Genomic DNA, 23,988 nt, shown 5'->3' with positions numbered 1-23,988 from the left:
CCGTAGTCTTAGGTTTTCGGTTACCTACGCCAGATGTCGCTAGTCTTTCATCGCGGCCTTTTCACTTCGGTTTATTTTCGTCTTTTTTAGTCCTTCTAATTTCGGCTGTGGAAATGTGAATCATTAGAGGAATTAATTTTGGTTTTGTTTTACTGGGAGGGATTAAGTAATTTTAAAATGAAACTGTTTTTTTAGACGTTTATCAAAAGTATAAGGATCCTTCCTAGGTTTTTAATAATATACTAGAGATTCAGCCAATTTCTATAATAAAACTAGTGCCGCGATCTCTAGATTCTTTGCAGAGCAACTATTTCGACGATATAGTTTCTAGAATCCGAGCATTTTTGATTATTAATAGTTCCACAAAGAATCTCGAGATGGCGCTCCGTTCGTCACTTCCACCGTGACGGGGACTGGTTTGTAAATCTAATTAGTGTTAGGGGGAAACTAACGCATTTATGAGTAATATAAAGCTTTCGGCTTTTATAATTATTATTTAAAACTATAACTTTCTAAATTTAATTAAACTTTACTGTTTACTCATTCACAAGGAGACGACCCAAGGTGTAACACACCGATTTTGTTCAAACTCGTGGGTTTGGTAGACCTTCATGTAACTTGAAAAACCCTTAAGGGAAATGTCTCCATAGGCAACCGTTTGGCCATGGCAACCAAAAATGTTTTTGACAACACAAAATGGCAATTTGGTAAAAATATAAAATATAAATAAACAAATAACGAAAAAGTTCGAAATTGATTAAATGTTTTACAGGGGGGGACCCTTAAAATTGGTCAGATTCCCATGTTATATTCAATGGGAAAATTTCAATTTTGTGTTGTAAAAAACATTTTTGGTTCCCATGGCTAAACGGTTGCCTATGGAGACATTTCCCTTTAAGGTTTTTCAAGTTACATGAAGGTCTAACAAACACCCACGTTTGAACAAAATCGAAGCTTTACACCTCGGGTCGTCTCCTTGTCAGTGAAAGCGTTTATAAAGGAGTAAATCTGTTATAACAGCGTATAAGCTCTGTTGCGAGTTAAATTTAGACTAAAAAGAATACTTTTGATTTTAAAGTTTCTGTTGTGCCTAGTTATGTCCTTAGCTCTAATGGAATAGTCGGAACGCAAAAGTAGCTTTTCTCTCAGCCTGGCAGCACTCTAGATGACCAGCACGTGACTGATATCCGTCAGGCGAGTCCCGAGGTGTGCGCCTGACGAGGTCATTACCACGCCGTTCTCCAAAAATGCACTCATCCTCAGCCTTCCTGGAACATCTCCGCAGGAAGTGCCCCCTCCCCTTGCCTCGCGGAAGAGCGTGGAGGGTATCAGCTGCGTTCCTTTATGGCTTTCTCTAACTACTCGTTTCGGAGGGAGTTTTACTATCCTCGTCGCGCTTAAGTTTTAATCTAATTTTCCTCGTACGCCCTTGATTACCGCGCGTTGCAATGTAATTCGAGAATAATTACTCATTAGAAACAACGTTTTAATTGCTTGTAATAGATATATAAACGATATAAATGGAAAATATATAAAGATAACCATTGACGACGACGTGTTCCACCGCTAATTACTTATTCATAATTAATTACAATACGCAATTGATAATTACATTGGCTATTTTAAATGAATTTTATCAAAAGTTTAGATCATATTTCGATCCCATATTTTAATAATATTTCATTCATTTTTAGAGACGAAATTTTAGTCGTATTTCGTTCATAATTCATATTTCATTCAATTAAGAGACGAAATTTTAATCGTATTTCGTTCATGATTCATATTTCATTGAATTTAAAGACAAAATTTTAATAATATTTCGTTCATAATTCATATTTCATTCAATTTAGAGACGAAATTTTAATCGTATTTCGTTCATTTTTAGAGACGAAATTTTAATCGTATTTCGTTCATGATTCATATTTCGTTCATTTTTAGAGACGAAATTTTAATCGTATTTCGTTCATTTTTAGAGACGAAATTTTAATCGTATTTCGTTCATGATTCATATTTCGTTCATTTTTAGAGACGAAATTTTAATCGTATTTCGTTCATGATTCATATTTGATTCTTATTACCATCCCAAATTTCGGACAAATTAAAATTCCAAATTTCAGTCGTTTTGTTATCATATTTCGACTCAAAATTTCAAATTTCATTCTCTTATTTCGACTTTAAATTTCAAGTTGAATTGTCTTATTTCGATCACCAATTTCAAGCATATTTCAATCTTATTTCGATCACAAATTTCAAGCATATTTCAGTCTTGTTCGACCACAAATTTCAAGCAAATTTCAATTTCATTTCAAATCGTATATTAATTATATATCAAACTATTATTTAATCATATATCGAACTATTATTTAATCATATTTCGAACTATTATTTAATCATATATCGAACTATTATTTAATCATATATCGAACTATTATTTAATCATATATCGAACTATTATTTAATCATATTTCAAACTATTATTTCATCATATTTCGAACTATTATTTAATAATATTTCGAATCATAATTTATTAATATTTTAATCATATTTAAAATCATATTTCGAATTATTTCGACCTAATATTTTAATCATATTTAAAATCATATTTCGAATTATTTCAATCTAATATTTTAATCATATTTCGAATTATTTCAATCTAATATTTTAATCATATTTAAAATCATATTTCGAATTATTTCGATCTCAATATTTTAACAATATTTCAATCCTCTCACAAAAAAATTTTAATCAAATTAAAAGTCTGAATTTTAGTTATAGTAAAGTCGAAAAAGGAAAGTAAATAGAGGGATAAATCAGAGGAGGTTTATACCAGTTACGGTCCTAGGCGCAATGCGATTTTGGGGCCCGTTTTTTACCCCCTCTAGACAAATCAGGAACCCTAGGTGGCCCTAGTGGTAATCAGAACCACGAACGTTAACAAATTAGTCCTAGAAGACGTGATTATAAAATGGACAATAGAATTGCTGCAAACTGGCTCACTTTTCTTTAAATAAATCGTACTCTTTTAGTGAATTCTGGGTAAACATTTTAGGTCTATTTGAAAATACCAAATAATCAATTATTTTGCTTTATTTAGTTTCAATTAAAGTTTGAAATATTTTAAAAATAGAACGAAATACCTGCTTAAAATAATTGTAGAATGTTATTATGTTTAGTTTGGACACACAATTTTAGATTGCAAATATTTTTATCAGCGGTGGGATACGCGTTGTGCTAAAACCCGTGTTATTTTGGCATAAGTAACATAATAACAATAAGTATTTCAATTAGAAAAAAATATCACTGAACTGAATTTCAGAGCTACTTCGCAATCTTGGATTAATTAATAGTGCGCTATTAATTAATCCAAGGTGCAGTATAGGTATAGTTATCAGCACAGAGCCCCCTACTGTAAATACGCCTAAGGCGAAATATACTACAACCCAGGACCATAACACCGATTTTGATGAAACTCGGGGGTTATGTAGACCTTTGGGTAACATGAATTTTCACCAAGGGAAAAGTTACGCTGGGCTTCCGTTTTGCTATGGCAACCGAAAATGTTTTTGACAACATACAATGAAAAAATCTACATTTAAAAAAGCATGAGATTTTTTCGATTTCACAGGGGGGTACCCCGTGAAAATTTTTGAAACCCAAAAAAAATAAAAATTTAAATTTCAACTAAAATAATAAATTTGAACAATTTTGGGTGAAATTCATCAAGTGAAACCGAGAAAATCCCATGCTTTTTTAAATGTAGATTTTTTCATTTTAAGTTGTCAAAAACATTTTCGGTTGCCATAGCAAAACGGAAGCCTAGCGTAACTTTTCCCTTGGTGAAAATTCATGTTACCCCAAGGTCTACATAACCCCCGAGTTTCATCAAAATCGGTGATTTACACCTTGGGTACACTCCTCGTCAGTTCGAGTGCAAGTCCAAGTCGGAGCTTGGTTGGTCAGAAAATTAGCATCGAAACCATGGGAAGTGTCATACTTATGGTTATTATGTTACGTATACTTTTGGTAAAAAGTGCAGAGGAGAAACTATCTCCATCGTGTATGAGGGAAAAATAGCGCGTGATATCGAGCCCGAGGGAATCGTTTCGTTCTTAGATTGGACTACAAGCAGCCTCGTTTTGGCCAGAATAAGGGAGGCGAAATAAAAAGTTTGAGACCTCGGTCTTTCTTCTCTCGCTATCCCGAAGAAGAACGCGCTTCTCGAGTCGGCGTGAAAGAAAAAACCAGAAAAAGCGTTTCTAGAATTCCTGGCTGGAATGCTTGCTCGGCGGAACGTAAAATGGGAAAATACTTTCGCGGAAGGACACCACAAATTCCCCTCTACCTATCTTTATATACTCTTATTCTCTCTAACTCGCAAATTAAAAATAAACGAAGCGTCGACGCCAGCGAAGAAATGTTTCCTTCGTATAATGTACTTTTGTTCCGTTTGTCGGGGCGTGATGCAACGTCCAGCCCGTCATGCTATTTATTTACCTGCGGAAAATGAAAAATATACCCTTAAGAAAATGATGGCTCAAATTTCATTCCATAATTATTTCCGAAATTGGGCGGATTCATATTTGACTTTGAACAAATATTACAACACAAAATATGTTACATTTGATCCAATCAGATTTTTCAGTTTAAAACTTCATTCTCTTTTTGTACGATTTGTCATTTTAAAACACAAAGCATCTGCTTATCGGGGAATTTGAAAATTACCCCTAACAGTCAGGGAATTCGAAAATGGGTTCCAAAAGTCAGGGAATTCGAAAATGGGTTCCAAAAGTCAGGGAATTTGAAAGTGCAGGTTCCAAAAAATCAGAGAATTTGAAAATGGGTTCCAAAAGTCAGGGAATTTGAAAATGGTACTAAAAAGTCAGGGAATTTGAGAATGGTTCCAAAAAGTCAGGGAATTTGAAAGTGCAGGTTCCAAAAAGTCAGGGAATTTGAAAATGGTACTAAAAAGTCAGGGAATTTAAGAATGGTTCCAAAAAGTCAGGGAATTTGAAAGTGCAGGTTCCAAAAAGTCAGAGAATTTGAAAATGGGTTCCAAAAGTCAGGGAATTTGAAAATGGTACTAAAAAGTCAGGGAATTTGAGAATGGTTCCAAAAAGTCAGGGAATTTGAAAGTGCAGGTTCCAAAAAGTCAGAGAATTTGAAAATGGTACTAAAAAGTCAGGGAATTTGAAAATGGTTCCAAAAACTCAGGGAATTTGAAAATGGTTCCAAAAACTCAGGGAATTTGAAAATGGTTCCAAATCTCAGGGACTTTGAAAATGGTTCCAAAACCTCCGGGAATTTGAAAATGGTTCCAAAAAGTCAGGGAACTTGAAAATGGTTCCAAAACTCAGGGACTTTGAAAATGGTTCCAAAACCTCCGGGAATTTGAAAATGGTTCCAAAAGTCAGAGAACTTGAAAACGAATCCTAAAAGTCGGGGATTTTGAAAATGTTTCCAAAAAGTCAGGGAATTTTTAAATGGTTCTAAAAAGTCAGATAATTTTAAAATGATTCTAAAAAGTCAAGTTCCGGATTATAATATTAATTTGTATAAATTATGGCGATAATGTTTTGGAGAAAAACGAATGTAGTATTCACTTGAATTTCTTTACAAGTGCAACATATCTATGGAATATTTCAAAGCGGATACAATATTTCGCCAGCGCATCGTCAATTCCATCGCGAGCGGTTATTAAAATTAATCTCCGCAACGCGTCGCTTCTTTTCGGTTTAAGTCCAAACGATTTTAAGCCCCTTTCCCCGGCTTAAAGTATATACGAACGTTCGGGCTTAAAGAGCGAGCGAAATCTTTCGTTGCGTTGGCCCTCGACAGTCGGCGATTTGAAAATTCCCCCGTCCGTTTGGCGGGGGAAAAGCCCTGTAGGAAAAGCTATAAAACGGTGCTGCGGAGGCAATGTCTGAGTTCTCTCCGCGGTTGGGAAACTGTCAATGGCAGAAACTGGGACTCCGCAGTCGACTTTTATCCTTAATCTGAGGGGAAATGACCTAATACAAACAACGGATGTGTGCCGATACTGCGCGTGACTTTCAATCTTGAGTCGCCCTCTGGAGGATTATAGACCAAACTATAGAAGGACGGGCGGACAAAAAAATAGAGGAAAACCCCCAAAAGTCCTTTTCCATAATATTCCTTAATTCCGCGGAGAGCGACGCGCTCCAACAATATGGAACCGCGCGCGCTGTTTAAATCCGAGAGTGCAGTCGGAGAGAGTTAGCCACTTCTTCGCGAAGGCTGCTTCCCAGGGGTCGCTGGCTGAGACGACTAGGCACTGAGAACCGAAAGCTCGTGGAGAATAATGTCGCCCTGGGTTCGGTTTCCAAGTTCCCGAAACCCAATATTGTAATATTTAGATATTCATAAGTTAATTAATAACGCCTTCGGCTACGGGAAGGAAGTAGACCCGGCTTGGAATGTACACTCGAGCCAATCAGTATATTGAAATATATATACCTTGAAAACTATGTAGATCTCTGGTTCATTTTACAGACTCGCGTTTCACTTCGCGAAATAACGAATGCCTCGAACTCTGTCTTATAAAATTTCCATGACTGGTTGGGTTATTAAAGTGTCTATTCGCGGTAATGTGTTTATACTTTCGTAGTAACCTTAGATTGCATTAGGTTAATGAGATACGGCCCATCGAAATTCGGTACGTTGGTTTACCCTAAATGCTCGCTACAAATCAGTTAAATATATTTATCTCCATTACGAAATGGGTTTTGTATACCTAAGGGCGTAAATAACGTAATAATATTCGTCTATCGTCAGTGAAAAATCAAGGGTAGTCACTTAATAAGAAAAAAGATGGTTAAATCTATAAAGAAAATCATGAAGAAATTTTAAGGATCCATGGAAATCGTTAATTAAATTTGATTCCAAATTTTTACACGAAATTGGGAAGATCCAAGTTCGTCTTTGATTGATCATCGAAAATTACCATCTAAAATATGTTTTATTTGATTCAATTACAATGTAATAAATTCGAATTGATACCGATTTGATAAAAATTATTTGAGCCCATTAGAATTGGATTCAAACTAGATGTGAATTAAATCATTTTTGTAAGGGATAGAATTTTTATCGAAACTAAGTAATCAGTGACTATCCTCTCAATCACTTGAGGGATAATTACGCAAAAAGGTGGACATTTACCCGCATTATAATCCATAGGTGGTTTTTATTCACATGGAGGTTAGTTTCGTGGCGTTTAAGTATCAAATTAGAAACCAAGCCAGTGTTTATAATATTTATTTCATTTTCCGTGTATATTTCCAAAGTAAGCGTTATTTATACTTCCAAAAGCGTTTCAATTCTCAAAAAGCATTCGCAGCTCCGGAAAAAGGTCATGGAACAGATTTATCGAAAAATTTTAGTTAGTTTAGGATTCTAAGAAAGTTTTTACTTCTTAGCCATGTAACGATTCCAATAAAAATTGTAGTACTACACCACGTAATGATTTAAGGAAAATTTTTAGTTCTTAGCCATGTAACGATTCCAGAAAAGTATTTAGTTATTCGCCACGTAACTATTCTCATAAAGTGTTTAGTTCTTAGGTATGTAACGATTCCAGGAAAGTTTTTAGTTCTTCGCCACGTAAAGATTCTAATAATATTTATAGTTCTTAGCTATGTAACGATTCTAATTATGTTTTTAGTTCTTAATGTTAAGTTAAAAGGAACCACCTATGGACTGCATAGCCATGTAACGATTCCAGGAAAGTTTTTACTTCTTAACAATTAACGTAATGATTATAATAAAATGACAGTTCTTAGCCACGTAACGATTCCAGGAAAGGATTTAGTTCTTAGCCGTGTAACGATTCCAGGAAAGGATTTAGTTCTTAGCCGTGTAACGATTCCAGGAAATGATTTAGTTCTTAGCCGTGTAACGATTCCAGGAAATGATTTAGTTCTTAGCCACGTAACGATTTTAGGAAAGGATTTAGTTCTTAGCCACGTAACGATTCCAGGAAAGGATTTAGTTTTTAGCCACGTAACGATTCCAGGAAAGGATTTAGTTCTTAGCCACGTAACGATTCCAGGAAAGGATTTAGTTCTTAGCCACGTAACGATTCCAGGAAAGGATTTAGTTCTTAGCCACGTAACGATTTTAGGAAAGGATTTAGTTTTTAGCCACGTAACGATTCCAGGAAAGGATTTAGTTCTTAGCCACGTAACGATTCCAGGAAATGATTTAGTTCTTAGCCACGTAACGATTTTAGGAAAGGATTTAGTTCTTAGCCACGTAACGATTCCAGGAAAGGATTTAGTTCTTAGCCACGTAACGATTCCAGGAAATGATTTAGTTCTTAGCCACGTAACGATTTTAGGAAAGGATTTAGTTCTTAGCCACGTAACGATTCCAGGAAAGGATTTAGTTCTTAGCCACGTAACGATTCCAGGAAAGGATTTAGTTCTTAGCCACGTAACGATTCCAGGAAAGGATTTAGTTCTTACTCACGTAACGATTTCTATTGTCATTGGCGAAACAAACTATCACTTTAAACGTTAACGTTCGTTGTTGCGTTACTTATGCCACAAGTTAATAAAAAATACATCCGAGAAAACTGACTAAATTTAAATTAAAATTGTTACCATTTTAACTTTGTAAACGTGGTGCCATCTCTAAATTAATTACTGAAATACAAATTAGCATAACTCTCGGGATTCTAGATAATATATGGTCTGATAAATAGTGGTTTAGAGATGGCAGAAATCAATTACGAAATTTCGTCTGCTATGACCGGAATCTATAACATTTTTGTTTTATCAACTTAGGGGGTGATCGGCGCGTACAAAATACGCGATTGCAATGTAAAACGCCATCTACAATGAGAAAATGAAATGCCTAGTATGTAACTTTAATTTTGAATATCAGTCGCCTGAAAAATAGCTACCTAAAATGACTTGACTGATAATCATTCGCTTCAGCGTCGCGTCGCTAGAGAAAACCTAATTTAGGTTTTAAAATATACACGTGAAAGTGCGGAATGCTGGAACTAATATTGGCGTACAGCCCCTTCCGCGCCTCCCCGTCTCCCACTGATCCGAATCCTGGAAATCTTCTCGTTAATACGAGTCTATTGGTTTTCAGGCTCGCCAGCGGATCGAAGACGACGAGAGCATCTCTTTATTCTAATGGCAGATTTAGAGGAGGGAAAATATCCGCGGTTTTCATACTATCGGGTTTTTTCCCTCTTTTTCGAAAGGGAGTTTGGAACCTAACCTACCCCAAGCCCTAGCAGTCTACGTAAAGGGACCTTCTTTGCCGGCATTTCCTCTCCTCAAAACCGAAACTGATTACTTTAAGGGGATGAAAATCCTGCAGCCCAAAAAAAAAATTCTAGAATGTATAAAAAGGTGAAATATTTTCCAAAATCGGTGTCCTCCTTTGCCAATAAGAGGAGAGAGGGGGGCTAGCGTTCCGCGTATTCTAAGCAGTAAGGGGCCAACAATATCGGGGGGTAAAGCCCTCGAGACTGAATAAGATGTTTCGGAGACTCTTACGGGCGCGCCGCTTTTAAGATTTCAAAGGCCTAGGAGAGAAGCCAATGGAGAGATTCAAAATAGCGTGTTTGCATCTCTACGGATAAATAGGCATCCGCTCTTTACTTCGTCGATCGCATTGACGGATCCCCCGAAAACCTGCAGTTTGAATGGCTCCTCGTTAGGGGCAGGGATGCCTGCAGACGGGCTCTTCAGCTTCCAAACATTCTCGTCTCCATCAATACTCCCATCTCTCTATTCGTCCCGGCTCTCACACTCGAGAAAAAAAATGTTACCACCGCGTGCTTGAGTTTTTAGAGTTTATTTATTTTACTTTTATGCATTAGCTTTTTACTGAGTTTACGTTTTCACTCAAAAATATTTGTTATCTCTAGTTCCCTTTTCAATAGATTTTATTTCCATTCAGATTAATGGCATTCTTACGAGGTGTTAATTAAAGTTTTAAGTGCTTTTCTACATAAGATGTTTGTAATTGATTTTTTAGGGGATAAATATCCTTCTATGACATAAAAATGAAAATGCGCTTTCGCAGGATTGTAGAATTACCGTAATTTTTACTAGCTGCCTGTAATTTGACCGTAAAACAAAATTTACAATTAGTCATTAAAAAGCATAGCTATATTAAAACAAAATTTACAAGGATTATTTCAAAATGACTGAATTACTACTGAAACCTTAACTGTCTATCAAATGTTGATTTTACGGTAAAAGTATATTACATTTTACAGTGATCAAACCGTTAAACAAAAGTAAATACAATCACTCGTAAAATTAAAATTGCTAAAGCAGATATATTTTTTCAATCACTGAATATCAAAATAGAAAAATCTTATCTCGTGTAAAAATTTACGATTTCAATTATCCAATCTCTAAAGATAAGGTTTTCGTAAATATTCAAACTGTCCTAATTTCATAAGACAATATTTCGATTGTCAACCAAAATGGTGGTTTCACTCCGCCAGATGAGTTGCAGTATTTGAAAAATTCACGCAATCAACTTTCAACAAAACAAACTCTCACATTAAGAGTCCAGAGTTGGACTTATTCAAATGATTTGAAGGGCGTGTAAGCGTCTGCAACCGACAAACATTCTTTAAATGAGGTAAACTAAAAACATCCCTAACATGATGTTGCATTCCAATTCTTAAACATAAAACAATTTTCGTGTACTCTATAAATAAAATTATACCTCTATAGGATTTACAGGATAGACGACTGAAAAGATATTTTCATTATGTTATATATTTTTCATTTATTAATAATTTATAAATATTCGGTTAAGAAAAATGGAAAACCAAATAATACCGTTGAATTTACAGATTTAAAGCATTAAAAATTGTACAACATATACTGTTGAACTCACGAAATAGTTAATGCTTGCGATATGTAAATCATTTGTTGGTCCACTAGGAAATCAATCACGAAGACTTCATGCCATCCGATGATACTGTAGGCTGATATTTATGTTAACTACCACCCGGGTTTTGAACATGATTAGAGGCCACTCAGACCTCGTTCTAGCTTGGTCTCGGGCCACCCTAGCTTCTGACTAGTTCCGTGCCCTAGGCTTAAGCCTACTCAATCTATTGGTTAATTCGCTACATAATGTATTAAACAATAATTTAAAATTGATACTAGCTATCCAACGGTAATGGCAAATTTTGATTCAATTTTACATTTTTATTTAGTGATCAATTACCGTAGAAAAACCCATTGTATTTTTACCGTTAATTTAACGTTCAAAAAGTACGAAATGTGGCTTAAGCGTTAATTTAAGTGTCAACTTTTCGTTAAAAGAAATAGTTTTCAGTTTATTTTACGGAAATATTTGAAACTTTCATAGAACTGTAAATTTTACTATTATATTAAGATTCAGTTACGGTAATTTCATATCAGGTTTATTACTCAGCCTTATAATGCCTTATTTACTTATTTATAAACCATTTTCCAGGGAATGTATTTCGCCCTGCATTAAAATTAACATAATGAATGAAAATAATTAAAAAGCACTTTAGTTACGTAAAATAATGATGATAAAAATAACTTTTATTACGTAACTAAAGTGGTTTTTAATTATTTTTATTCATTACCATATACGAAAGAAGCCTTTGATTTTTAATATAATGAACCTATTTTGAAGGAAAAAATTTCAAGCGAATAACATACATTATATAGTTATGTTAATATTTATAATATTTATTGATGTACTTTCAGAATTTGAAGAATCAGATAATGACTACAAATGTGTGGGTGGAGCAGGTAAGAGTACACTTCAATATAACATCAATTGAATACCGTGTTTCAGACCTGATTCACTTCTACTTTTAAATTAACATATTAGACAGTTTTAGAAACCCATGATCATTTACTACAAGTTTGGTTTTACAAACGGTTTAGCAAGTAGTTGTTGCAACTTCATACGTTTAAAGGAAATATTGCCTCAATTTCTTATCACTCGAATACCCCAGGTTCAGGGCTATATGTAAGCTATTAAGCTTTTCTGACTACTATCATATGTCCTTCTTTACATAAATAAATTTTAGTCTAAGCTTTTAGTTTCTAAAACTGTTGAATAATTTATTATTTAGTTGAATCTACGAAACATCTATCAATAAGCGAGCATGTATCCTATAGATTAATTGAATTTTAAGGCTGGAAATGGCGAGGTACGTTTAATATCTGAGGCGAAAAAGTAATACATTTTAATCTTAGTAAAAAAATTAAGAAACTTATTATTAAGTTTCACACAAATTTTTTTGGTAAGCGATGTACGTATCTTTAAATAAACCATTTTAAATTTTTCAAAAAGAATTTTACCCAATTATACCAAAAAAAGCAGTATTGTAAGGAAAGGTGCGTAAAATGTTACCAAAATGTACCTTATTTTGAAGAAATCTAGCTTGAGGACGAAAGAGAAAAAAATTACTCTCGTGGTAGAACTCGCTCACTCGACTAACGAAGCTTTACATTCAGGACTTCAATTTATTTTAACTTATTGTCACGAAGGAAAAATAGCTAATTTATTTAAATTCTATTTTTGTTGTCAATTTATAGAAATACCGAGATACCGAAGTCTAACAATAATGGTTTAAATGTATAATTATCGTCTTAAGTGCCTAAGTGCTCCGCGTATAACCATACTGCATTTAATTATCAATTATTATACACAACCTCGCAGAATTAACCCCCCCCCCGTCGGTTTAACCGTATTGTACAGCTGAAATTGTTGCATTCGCAGGAGTGGAACGATTACAAGCTTCGTTGGGATCCGGATGAGTACGGTGGAGTTTCCAAATTGCACGTTCCAGCTGAGCAGATATGGTTGCCGGATATCGTCCTGTACAACAAGTAAGGCACGACTCGCAGACTTACAGCGTACGGCTCAATTGCGAATTATCGAACGGAGGATTCGAGACGACAGCGTCGATTATTGGGCCAGGATACTTAGCCCTTTTCGCTAATTTCCAATTTCTAAGTTCGGCCTGTTTGTACTATCAGACGATTATAAGACATCTCTTACGAGATAAGAAACCATCTTAGTCATTTAAACGGCTACTTTTAATGGGAAGCGCTTAGTTCTTTCAAGAGAGTAGATGTTATACTATATACTTCTGGTAATATAATTATTATATATTTTATTTCTTAGAATCACTTTTGATCAGCATTAACTGAAATTTATCAGTTTTTGTGGGTTTCTACTATTCATATTATTAGTCAAAGTTAAATTAAGCCAATTCGATAATATTGATTACGATAAATTCCATATATAAAATATAAAAATATTACCGTTAAGATTCAAGCTTACTATCAGCGACACAAAAATTAAAATATTGAAACTAAAAACTTGTAGAGGTTAAGGGGGAAGAATACAGTAAAAGCCTCTTTTTCGTTCAAGCTGAACGTTTCTGTATTAACAATTACATAATTGAATTATATTTTTCTTATTAGGCTGAACCGTCCTCTAGTCCTTAAAATAATTTTGATAATTCTAATATTAATAGTTAACGAGATATAAGGTCCTAACTAAAGGGTAGTGTGGGCACTTATTTAACTCCGGGGGTCCGAATTAAAACGCAATAACTTAATTAATTTAAAATTTTAAATTGTCAAAATTATTTTAGTCACTAAACAAGAGGCTGTTCTACACTTACATATTATTTTTATAAGTTAAAATACAAAATTAAAAGAGTTCAGCTTGAAATAGCGCGAAAGTAGACAATGTCCACTGTAGTCTTCCCCCTTAATGGTAATAGTTATTGTATATAGGGTGTTATTGGCTCACGTGTCATGAAGGACTTTCCACCACCGTCTTATATACGTATTGTAACCCGGCCATCTGTTTAAAGGCATTGAAAGTCGCTGGATGACTTGGGTATTAACCTAGCTGATAATTATTATTATTACGGTATCGTGGTATTCTACATCGGCTCTGTATAAAATATCAGATTGGGGGCTTTGATCTCTAAAAATAGATAGTTTTGTAGGCAGAATGTGTAGATCGAAATCTAGTTAAACAATATCTCTCTAAGTCATTTTTAAAATGGAGTTTTCTTCCCGTCATTTTGTCCGCGGGAAATCTTTTTCAAAGCCTAATAGGCTTTGTCGATTTCTACGTCCGTTTTACTCGAAATGGCTCTCGCTCAGCGGACACTGGCACTCCCTAACGGCCGCTTCGTCCATGGACTTCGTAACGTGGACAATGTTTCGAGGAAGGCCGGGCGGATACGTTACGAAGTGGCAGTGGCCGCTTATAGGTTTTTTATTTTCTCTCCGCTCCGAAATGAGCGGCCATTCCCGTTTCACGGCTCGCGCTTCCCTCTTTATCTATTCGGGCGAGCCACGAGGGATGAGAGAAGGTTCCTGATCCTTATTCCATCCAGCCCATCGCCCCTTCCTCCTGTCGGAACAAGCGCGGACATATTACGTACTTTTCCCGAAGCTACGCCAGGGTTGCTAGAAGGGGTAGGGGGTTAATAGTAGCTTTTCTAAAGACGAATGTTATTGGTCGGGATGCGAAATAACGCCATCTAGCGGCGCGCGGATAAGAAATATATATATATATATAACCCAAGCCTACCCTTTAAGATTTCCCTTTAAAAGGGGTTAAGGAGCTCCGGGTAGTTTGGTACCGGTTATGGATATTTCCCCCCCGTCTCGGAATAGATTTCCTATCTACAGCTCCATCGCCGCGTGATACCCCGGGCCCGTGGGCCCCTCGTCCTTAGACGGAGGGGTTGGAGGTTATACCCGCGCCCCTGATATTTGTAAGAAGAAGTGACGGGGGAAAGAATGGAGGATATAGAAAGGGAAAAATGGAAGTAAATGTCTCTTTGACTTGCAAATGCAAAGTGACAAGGTTTCCTTCGGATGAAAAGATCTCGAGTCGCGCGAGTCTTATAACTCTTTCGCGGAGTAATACCGAGCGAACGACCGGGTTCCAAAAACCATTTTATTCTGTTTATTTTTAGCCTGTAGGCCCGTCTTGACGCGTCTCGGAAGTGAGATCCAATATGCGAATTGTGAAAAATCACGAGATGTTATTACGAGAGACGAAACTTTTCTTACTTATCCGAGATGGTCGATGCTAAATCATTGTGTATTTGTTTTCATCTTCAGCGCCGACGGCAATTACGAAGTGACCATCATGACCAAAGCTATTCTACACTCGGACGGTTTGGTCATTTGGAAACCACCGGCCATTTACAAAAGTTCGTGCGAAATTGACGTTGAGTTTTTCCCCTTCGACGAGCAGACTTGCAATATGAAGTTTGGTTCCTGGACTTACGACGGATATACGGTAAGATTAATTACATTTTTTTTTCAATCGGAAATGTGAAAATACGCAAATCGCAATTTCGTTGCCAGGTGGACTTGAAACACAAGCACCAAAGCGAGGACTCGAACAATATCGAATTCGGTATCGATTTGAGCGAGTTCTACTTGAGCGTCGAGTGGGACATCATGGGGGTCCCCGCCAAGCGCAAGGAGAAGTTCTACTCTTGCTGCGAAGAGCCTTACCCCGACATCACCTTCAACATCACTCTTCGGCGGAAAACCCTTTTCTACACCGTCAACCTGATTATTCCCTGCGTAGCCATTTCCTTTCTTTCGATCTTGGTCTTTTATTTGCCGTCGGACAGCGGAGAAAAAGTGTCGCTCAGTATCTCCATCATGCTGTCTCTGGGCGTGTTCTTCTTGCTACTTTCCGAAATCATCCCTCCCACCTCGTTGACGGTGCCGCTGTTGGGCAAGTATCTGCTCTTCACCATGATTCTCGTCTCGCTGTCCGTCGTGGTGACCATCGCCGTGCTCAACGTTAATTTCCGTTCTCCCGCCACGCACAAGATGGCGCCTTGGGTTCGAAGAGTCTTTCTCGAGTTTTTGCCAAAAGTAATGATGATGAGACGTCCGGACGACGATAAGGACGAAGAGGCGTCGCTCGACCAAAAACCAATCACGTCCGTCGTGGGACAAACGTTCGAAGGAGTCGAGATTCGGGAACCACCGGGTGAAAAACCGGGGGTCGTCCAGTACGAATGCTCTTATCACGGCACCACGTACACCGTCTCGTCGGTTCCCGAAGACCTGGCCGCTTTGGAGTCGGAAGTCAGTTCTGCGGTTGCGGAGAAGAGACTCTGTCCAGAGTTAGAGAGAGCCATTCTCAACGTCCGGTTCATCGCTCAGCACATGGAAAACCGAGACAGCTACTCGTCGGTGAGATATTCGATATTTCTTATTCCTCCTACATTTACATCCGATCCTCAACGCGATAAGCAGTCGCCGGTGACTGAGTTTAGCCCAGACCACTATCGTCGCCTTTATTCAATGACGCGAAAAAACCCGCCGAACAATACGCGTCTTCGAATCAAGCGCTGTTTATTCGGGCTTCCTTTCCCGTTTTAATATCGCGTCACGACTGAGGTATAAAAAGAAGGAATCATCCTAGCTCGGGTGGATGTTTATATCTCGACGCTATTAGGAAGAAACCGCGAATAAGTTATCCGCGAGGGGACGTTAACAGTCCCTAGAAAAGCTTTCCGAACGACTGCGGCGAGTAATGTATCGGGCCAGCTCGGTCGCTTCTCCATTGAATGGCTCTTAGCGTTTCCTGAAGAGTGTCCTTCGTGAAAGACATACGCGGAGCCGACAGAGAGAGGGAGAATAAGATGTGGCGCTTTCGCGGTTTGCCAGAGAAGTAATAATGGCCGAGGGTCTATATCTCGCCCAGGGGTAAACCACCAGAAAACCTATAATAAAAAAGGAGGAAAAGTCAATCCTCGGCGCGAAGGTGCGGAGACGGGATTGGCTGGAGAAGAATGAAAGTTAGAGGTCGAAGATGAGGACGCGGGGAGGACAGAGACTAGAAAGGGGGAGTCGAGGTGGAAGAGATGGAAAAGCGCCCAGGGAGACCGGAACCGCCGACGGCTGCGGGACAAGTTCTCGGAAGTTTTTCGTCATTCTCTGGACGACTATACATGGTCTATTTCCCGCCAATCGAGGAAGCCTCGAAGCTACCTTTCTTATTTTCGTCCCATCTCCTTTCTTATAACTCTCCCGACAACCTCTTAGCTCTCGCTTTTTATCGAAGCAAAAGGAATAATTTAACGAGCGTACAGTACGGTCACTCATTATTATTACGCTTCACCTCATGAATTTTAAATCGTATCGCTTTCATTTTATTATCGGACGAAATTGATTTGAATAATTTGACATTCCACCAGCGGCAGTTTGGATTTCTCTGACTATTAGGCACCTAAATTTTACCAGCGGTAGTTTGGATTTCTCTGGCTATTAGGCGGCAAAATTTTACCAGCGGCAGTTAGATTTCTCTGATTTAAATCACACTGACTATTAGGCGCCTAAGCTGGTGAATTTCATTTACAATGATCACCTATGAGAGTCCGTTTTGGTTTCAAAGATCTTAAAGTTTTAACCATATGTTACATGTTTTTACATATCATCATTGTTCCAGTTTCAGGAATCGATAGAGACTACCGGGAAGTACAGTGGCCCGTATTCTTGGGATTTATTAGGGCCCTGACCTTCATCCCCTTGACTCGGGCCACTATTCTTTTTGGAAAGTTTCGAGCCCATAGACTTAAGTCTACTCAGCCTATTAGTTAATCAATTGTTCAGTTTGTTAATTAATTAGTAAGTTCTAAAAAGTCTCGTTGCAATTAGAAATAATTTTAAAGAATCATAACGCGCTCACAATAAGGTCCAGGCAAAAGGCACTTATTGGCTCTAATAAAGTCCACAAAATATTTGGTTAATTCTAGAAATGGCAATAAGTAAAAGGTTAAAGTGCTGAAGATAGGGAATTGACATACTTATAAACTCATGGTAAGACTTAAATAATATTTATACAATTTAGCAATTTTGAAGATTCTTGTCGTTTTCTTGCTTTTGCTTTCTCTGGGTGAAAATTCGGTTTCCCTTTTCCATAAAAATGTCTCCTGACGTTAATGTCTTAACACCCATTGTAACCCGGCCACCTAGAATAATGACGTTAAAACAGGGTTGGCAAAAACCCTGCAAAAACGGGTTTTTTCCGGGACATGTGGGAAAAACTGGTAAAAACCGGAAAAAAATGGAAAAACTCTTTTCATGCTAAATAATCATTTATGTATCTATTAAGTGACTAATTTGGTCATTTAAAATAGGAGAGATGAAAAAAGGCCAGAAGAAGAGTGAATAGAATAGAAGAATATACTGCTTTTATTACTTATTTTTATTAAATTTTGCCACTAGAGGTGGAAAAAACCATGGAAGTACGATTTTCCACACGGTTTTTAACAGGAAAACAATAGGTGGAAAAAACCGAGAAAAAATCTAGTTTTTCCCACCCTTGGAAAAATTGTGCCAACCCAGCGTTAAAAGCCACTCGATGGCTTAAATCAGAAAAGATTATTCATCTGGCATTCAATTAATTTAATTCTAAAATCACATCTTTTAATATAATCAGAGGTTCATAATATATCCATTTAGACCATTTAAACGAAACATAGCAGGCTTGTAAAAGTTTTAAAATAGTGGTTTTAGAATGACGTATTTCACCAAGCACTATTTCAGAAACGAAAAAAATTGGTGATAGCTTGCGCAGGTACGTGTTTCAAGTAAACACCATTAGCAGACCCGTAGCCACGGGGGTGGGGGGGGGGGCATTCGGGGCGATGCCTCCTCAAAAATAAATGTTGCCCCCTCAAATGAAATTTTAATTTTCCCCCATTTGCCCCCTCATTTAATCCATTCCCCCTCAAATAATATTATCTACACCTTCAACTTTATTAGTTTTTTAAACTTCTATTCGTGGAAATTTTCCTTTTGGACCACTTGTCTTGGTCTAAGGTTTAGATCGTTATTTATATGTGACTATTTCTTAATAAAATTAAAGGTTCTAGAATGATCTGCTTCAGAAAGCAAGGTTTTTTTTTGAACACCAAAAACATTTCACGGCGTCACTAATTATGTTAATTTTCCCCCTCACAAAAATCTACTGCCCCTTAACGAAATTTTTCTGGCTACGGGCCTGACCATTAGCATACTTCTAGCTTAAGAGATACATTATATTCTTAAGATATAACATATTTGTGTTAGAATAGGATCTATAATTCTCTCTTTGAAAGAAAGGGCTCTTGTTTGGTGCTATTTGTAGGTCGAAGTCTATTTCAGCGGCGAGAGAAAAAGAGGAATCGGAAAGAAAACTAAATGAAGCCTTGGCTCTATCCATTAATAATTCATCGGTAGCGTCGGTTTCTTGGGGTTTTTCTCGTTTTTCCACAAATAAAGGCTCGAGTAACGCGAAACGTTCGATCTCTTTCTCGCGGGAGGGCGCTGCAGGGTTTTTTCTTCTCCTTCCCGAGTAACTTAGCAGCGCGTTAATCTTGGAGTGGCAAAATCTATCGGTTGATCTTCGATCTCGCACGCTCGGCCCATCCGATCCAATGGACTGGCTCGCAGCGGATGCAGCTCCGAGATACGAGAACGAATTAATTTGTCAAAGTCGAGCCCAGCCTACGCCGACGGGAAGGTGTATATATACCGCTATTCATTTTCAGCCGTGTCTCGAGTTTCCGCGCCATTTTTTACCCGTACGTCTTCGAGACTTAGAAGTGAAAGCGAAAACGATCCCGCTTCAAAGGGGGAAGAACGAGCCAAACGCGCGGTACCGCGTTTCATCCTCGTAATATATCTCTTTATAGAAGTAAAGCGGCCAAATCCGGAGAAAAAGGCTTAAAAATAATAACCTGATAATAAAGCGAGGCTGGAAAAATGCCACCTCGATTTTCAGACGACGAGAGAAAAAAAATAAAAATAAAAAAGTTAATTATATTTTTAATATAATAAAAAAATGAGCTAGAAATCGGAAACATTTTTCCTATGGCGTATTATTCTCTTTTTTGTTTGAAACGGCAGCGACGCCTGGGTTAAAAGTAGGAATGAAAATCGGACTAAAAGTAACAAAAATGTAATTAATATCGTTCCCGTAACGCTTATGGCGTCGCCCCTCGGGATAAAGTGGAACCAAGAAAAAAAACGGAAGAAAAATCCAATGTGTCAAGAAAGAATTTCTTACGTGGCACGTTTTAAAACAACTCTAGCGCCTCGTTTTTCTACAAGTTGTTTTATTTTTTATGCTCTAGAATTAGGTCTTCGCGAAATAACAAGGGGAGATAAATTATATATCGCCCGCAGTCATAGCGGTGAAAGAGAAACAGAGATGTCGCTGGCTACTTTCTGAAACACTGAAACTTTAATGACGAAAGGAAAAAAGGGGGGAATGAAATGTTAATCTTGATGCGTCTTTTTGTTCAATCTCAACCCCCCCCCTCTCTCTCTCTCTCTCTCTCTCTCTCTCTCTCTCTCTCTCTCTCTCTCTCTCTCTCTCTCTCTCTCTCTCTCTCTCTCTCTCTCTCTCTCTCTCTCTCTCTCTCTCTCTCTCTCTCTCTCACTCTCTCTCTCTCGCTCTCTCAGTCTATTTGCGTTTACGTAATTTCGCTTTCCATAAAATAGCAGCGCCTGTATTTCGTTCTCTGCATACAGAAAGTCTGAAAGCTCTTTAGGATTTTGGTTGGCGGCCGAAGGGTACTCCACTCTCTCTCTCATTCTAGATGGACTCTTTTCTCGGGCAATCTTGGTCCCTGTTTACTCTATCGCGGTGGGAAAGGGCCTGAGATCTGAAAGAGACAAGAGCTGTATAATGCTACTGGCCGCGGTAATTAAAGGTAGAAACCGTGCGGGGAGGAACGGGAAATGTTTCCGCCCGAATCGCTCCGCAGATAACTCGGAACTCTCTTCCATCCTTCACGGACGCAATACGAGAGCCACTAGCTCTTTTAGTTTGGCCTTCTTTCGATAGATGGCGTTATAGTATAATTTTAGCGTCCGTCTCATTTGTCAACCCCCGAAGCCACCGCTTTCCCCCGTATATTGGTTACTCAGAGCGCGCTCATTTTATTCTCCCGGCGTAATATTATAGTTTCTGATGACTCTGCCATATGAATAATTTCCACTAAACATTATTTTTCCGGTTATTTTATTTTATTCCGTCTCTACGTTTCTAAAATGCACCGCTACCAGGTCTACGCCCCTAAGGCCAAGCGCTCACTGCTCTTCGTAACGTCTACGTACTAGCTTCCACAAGCGTTTGCTTCGTAACGGAGACAATGCCTTGTGGAAGGCAGGACGGATACGAAACGGAGAGCCAGTGGGCGCCTATCCTTAGCGACTGAAATGACTCGCTCGATAATTTCGCGTTCGTAGCGTATGCTTCCGTTTTAAAGTATAATTGGTTTATATACCATTTCTAGGTAGGGTAGATACCGTTGCCGTCTGACGTCATTTTACTCTCATTCTGTACTCGCGGTTTGGATTGGGGTAAAAAGATTTCCAAAGACTAATAAGAGGATACGAAATACTTAAGCTATTCGTCTGCCGCAACACACTGCTTTTAAGCAGATGATGTAATGGTTTTATAGACGACCAAATCCGATTACGTCATAATAGTACGTTGGTTCTCCGAACACGTGTGGCAGCAACCAGTGGCGGATACAGAAAAAACTCACGAGGGAGGGGGCGCTAAAAGACATCTTGAGCTATGGGTGTAATAATAAATCAACAAGTCTCATGCAAAGGTTAAGCATCAAGGGGGGATGACCCCTGCAACCCCCATATATATCTGCCACTGGCAGCAACGGTTCCTGATTTTCATTGGTTCCAAATCCTCTCTTTTTTACCGAAAAAACTTAGAAAGAACCTTAACTAACCCTAAAACACAAAAACGACGCCTTTTCTCGAATTTTATAAACCCTGGAAAAGAAACAAGATAACGTAATAAACAGTGAATGAAATTGACCACTCTCAAACAGTCTTACGATTTAATGTTGTTTGTCACTAGGGCGAAAACGTCGCGAAGGTGGACGTCGATGCAAAAATATTGTATTAGGCCTAACGGGGATTTTTTTGCGTCAACTAAAACAAAGGGTTTGTTTTTAACTGTTTCTTTGGAAATGCAGATAGAAGATGATTGGCAGTTCGTGGCCATGGTGGTGGACCGGCTTTTTCTCTGGATTTTCACCTTCTCCTGCATCGTTGGAACTGCGGCCATTATCCTGCGCGCTCCAGCTCTGTACGACGACAAGACCCCCATCGACATCATGTTCTCCAAGGTGGCTCCCAGAGCGCGTCAACACTTACAAGAATGACTAGCGAAGACTTAGCTGGCATTCTCAATACGTTCCGCAGCCAGCTAAGTTTCGTCTAGTCCACGGTAGATGTCGCTTCTAATAACGTACCAGAGCCAGAGAGCACGACCAGTGCTAAACGAGATTTGTGTCACGAACTGAACTGAACTCTACGTTAAAGGTGGCGTAGTTAATTGATGATCAAACCGAGTGACGCTCCGCGTAACGTGCGCGAATGACTCCGATTACTCGTTCGTGATCCTTTGAAGATAATCCATTTCGTAACAACGGTTACTAAACAAAGTTTATAAGTTTAAACGGAAACTAACTAATTGACAACAAAACGTTGACATTTATGTGACAATGTACTGACTCTTCGGGACTCATAAACTCCGATTTTTATAAAATCCGAAATTTATGAATCTCCAAAACGTGTTCTTACTTAAACTAATTAACTAGCAAATGGATTTAGTTTCAGCGCGTTTTTAAATTATCTTAATTAGTTAGTTAATTATAAATTAATTAATTAATTCTAATCGATGTAAAAAAATATCTAAAATTAATTCGCGCCTGTTTATCGGTGTGTATATAAGATGTGTAAATGAACTCTTTAACTATGTTGAGCACCAAAGTATACAACGTACGTAGTTAGGAAATTTCATGATGCCCCTGGTGGCTTTCGGCGTGTTCGACCTCCCCTACCCCGCCCTGAGGATATTTAACTACATGCCTTCTATTAATCGTCTTAATCGAAACTCTTTCTTTCAAATGGACGAAAGTGTAATAATTAAGAACACTTTTTAACCGGGAACTAACTTCCAACACTAACGAGAAAGTCTCGTATTTCAAAACCTTTAATTGTAAAGTCTGAATAGTTTCCGTAAACGTGTACAATATTTTGTCCATTTGCAGAAATTTGGTATTAAACTAAGTAAGTTTTTTCAATGTAACTGTACCCGCGTGACATTAAAATTTTGTCGCCAAAAACCTACAATTTTCAATCGTTGAAATATATGAAGTTTACCATCGTTATTTACTAATAATCATTGTAAAATATGAACCTTTTGTAATACGTATTAGGCGGTCTATCAAGAACTTATTTAGGTTACTGAGAATGTACGAGTCTACCGTCTAGCATAATTAATGATCTCCATTTTCGCAGTTGTACTACGCCATCTGGTATCAGCTGCTTAAACGTTTTCTTTTATCTTACGACAAAACGTCCATAATTAGTTAAATTTAACTCTTAATTTAGTTCGTGGAAATTTATTAAAAGTTGAATTAAGTCATTTAATAAATTTAATTCATTATAAATCGCAAATTAAGTAGTAGATTCTTAAGGGGGAAGACTACAGTGGCCATTGTCTACTTTCGCGCTATTTCAAGCTGAACTCTTTTAATTTTGTATTTTAAATTATAAAATTATTATTTAAATGTAGAACAGCCTCTTGTTTAGTGCCTAAAATAATTTTGACAATTTTAAATTTAAAAGTAATTAAATTATTACGTTTTAATTCGGACCCCCGGAACTAAACAAGTTGGGCAAGTGCCCAAACTAAATTATTTTAAGCACTAGATGAAGGTTCAGCCTAATAACAAAAATATAATTCAATTGTGTAACGTTCAGCTTGAACGAAAAAGAGGCTTTTACTGTATTCTTCCCCCTTAAGAAAATCTATTTGAAAGCAAATCCCCCACAGATTGCGTTGCAGTGTTCAAGTTTTCAGTCAGACCGCTCTGTAAACGGACAAACTTGCATCTTCTCTATAACGTAA

General features: G+C 37.6%; 1 protein-coding gene across 1 annotated transcript in view; it reads left to right on the top strand.

Annotated features, from left to right (window-relative positions):
- The window catches only part of LOC149922561 (acetylcholine receptor subunit alpha-like 1), a 66,573-nt gene extending 43,514 nt beyond the window's left edge, over positions 1 to 23,059 (top strand). The window contains exons 2-6 of the mRNA XM_090164205.1: positions 11,745 to 11,789; positions 12,769 to 12,878; positions 15,147 to 15,327; positions 15,396 to 16,244; positions 22,046 to 23,059. Coding sequence (XP_090020331.1) covers positions 11,745 to 11,789; positions 12,769 to 12,878; positions 15,147 to 15,327; positions 15,396 to 16,244; positions 22,046 to 22,234 — 1,374 coding nt within the window. The 3' untranslated portion in view covers positions 22,235 to 23,059. The remainder of the gene's footprint in view (positions 1 to 11,744; positions 11,790 to 12,768; positions 12,879 to 15,146; positions 15,328 to 15,395; positions 16,245 to 22,045) is intronic.
- The last annotated feature ends 929 nt before the right edge of the window (positions 23,060 to 23,988 follow it).

This window comes from Leiobunum rupestre, chromosome 11 (assembly GCF_980474605.1).
Source record: "Leiobunum rupestre chromosome 11, qqLeiRupe1.1.hap1, whole genome shotgun sequence".
Classification (NCBI taxonomy): domain Eukaryota; kingdom Metazoa; phylum Arthropoda; class Arachnida; order Opiliones; family Sclerosomatidae; genus Leiobunum; species Leiobunum rupestre.
This window is presented reverse-complemented; position numbering and strand designations above follow the sequence as displayed.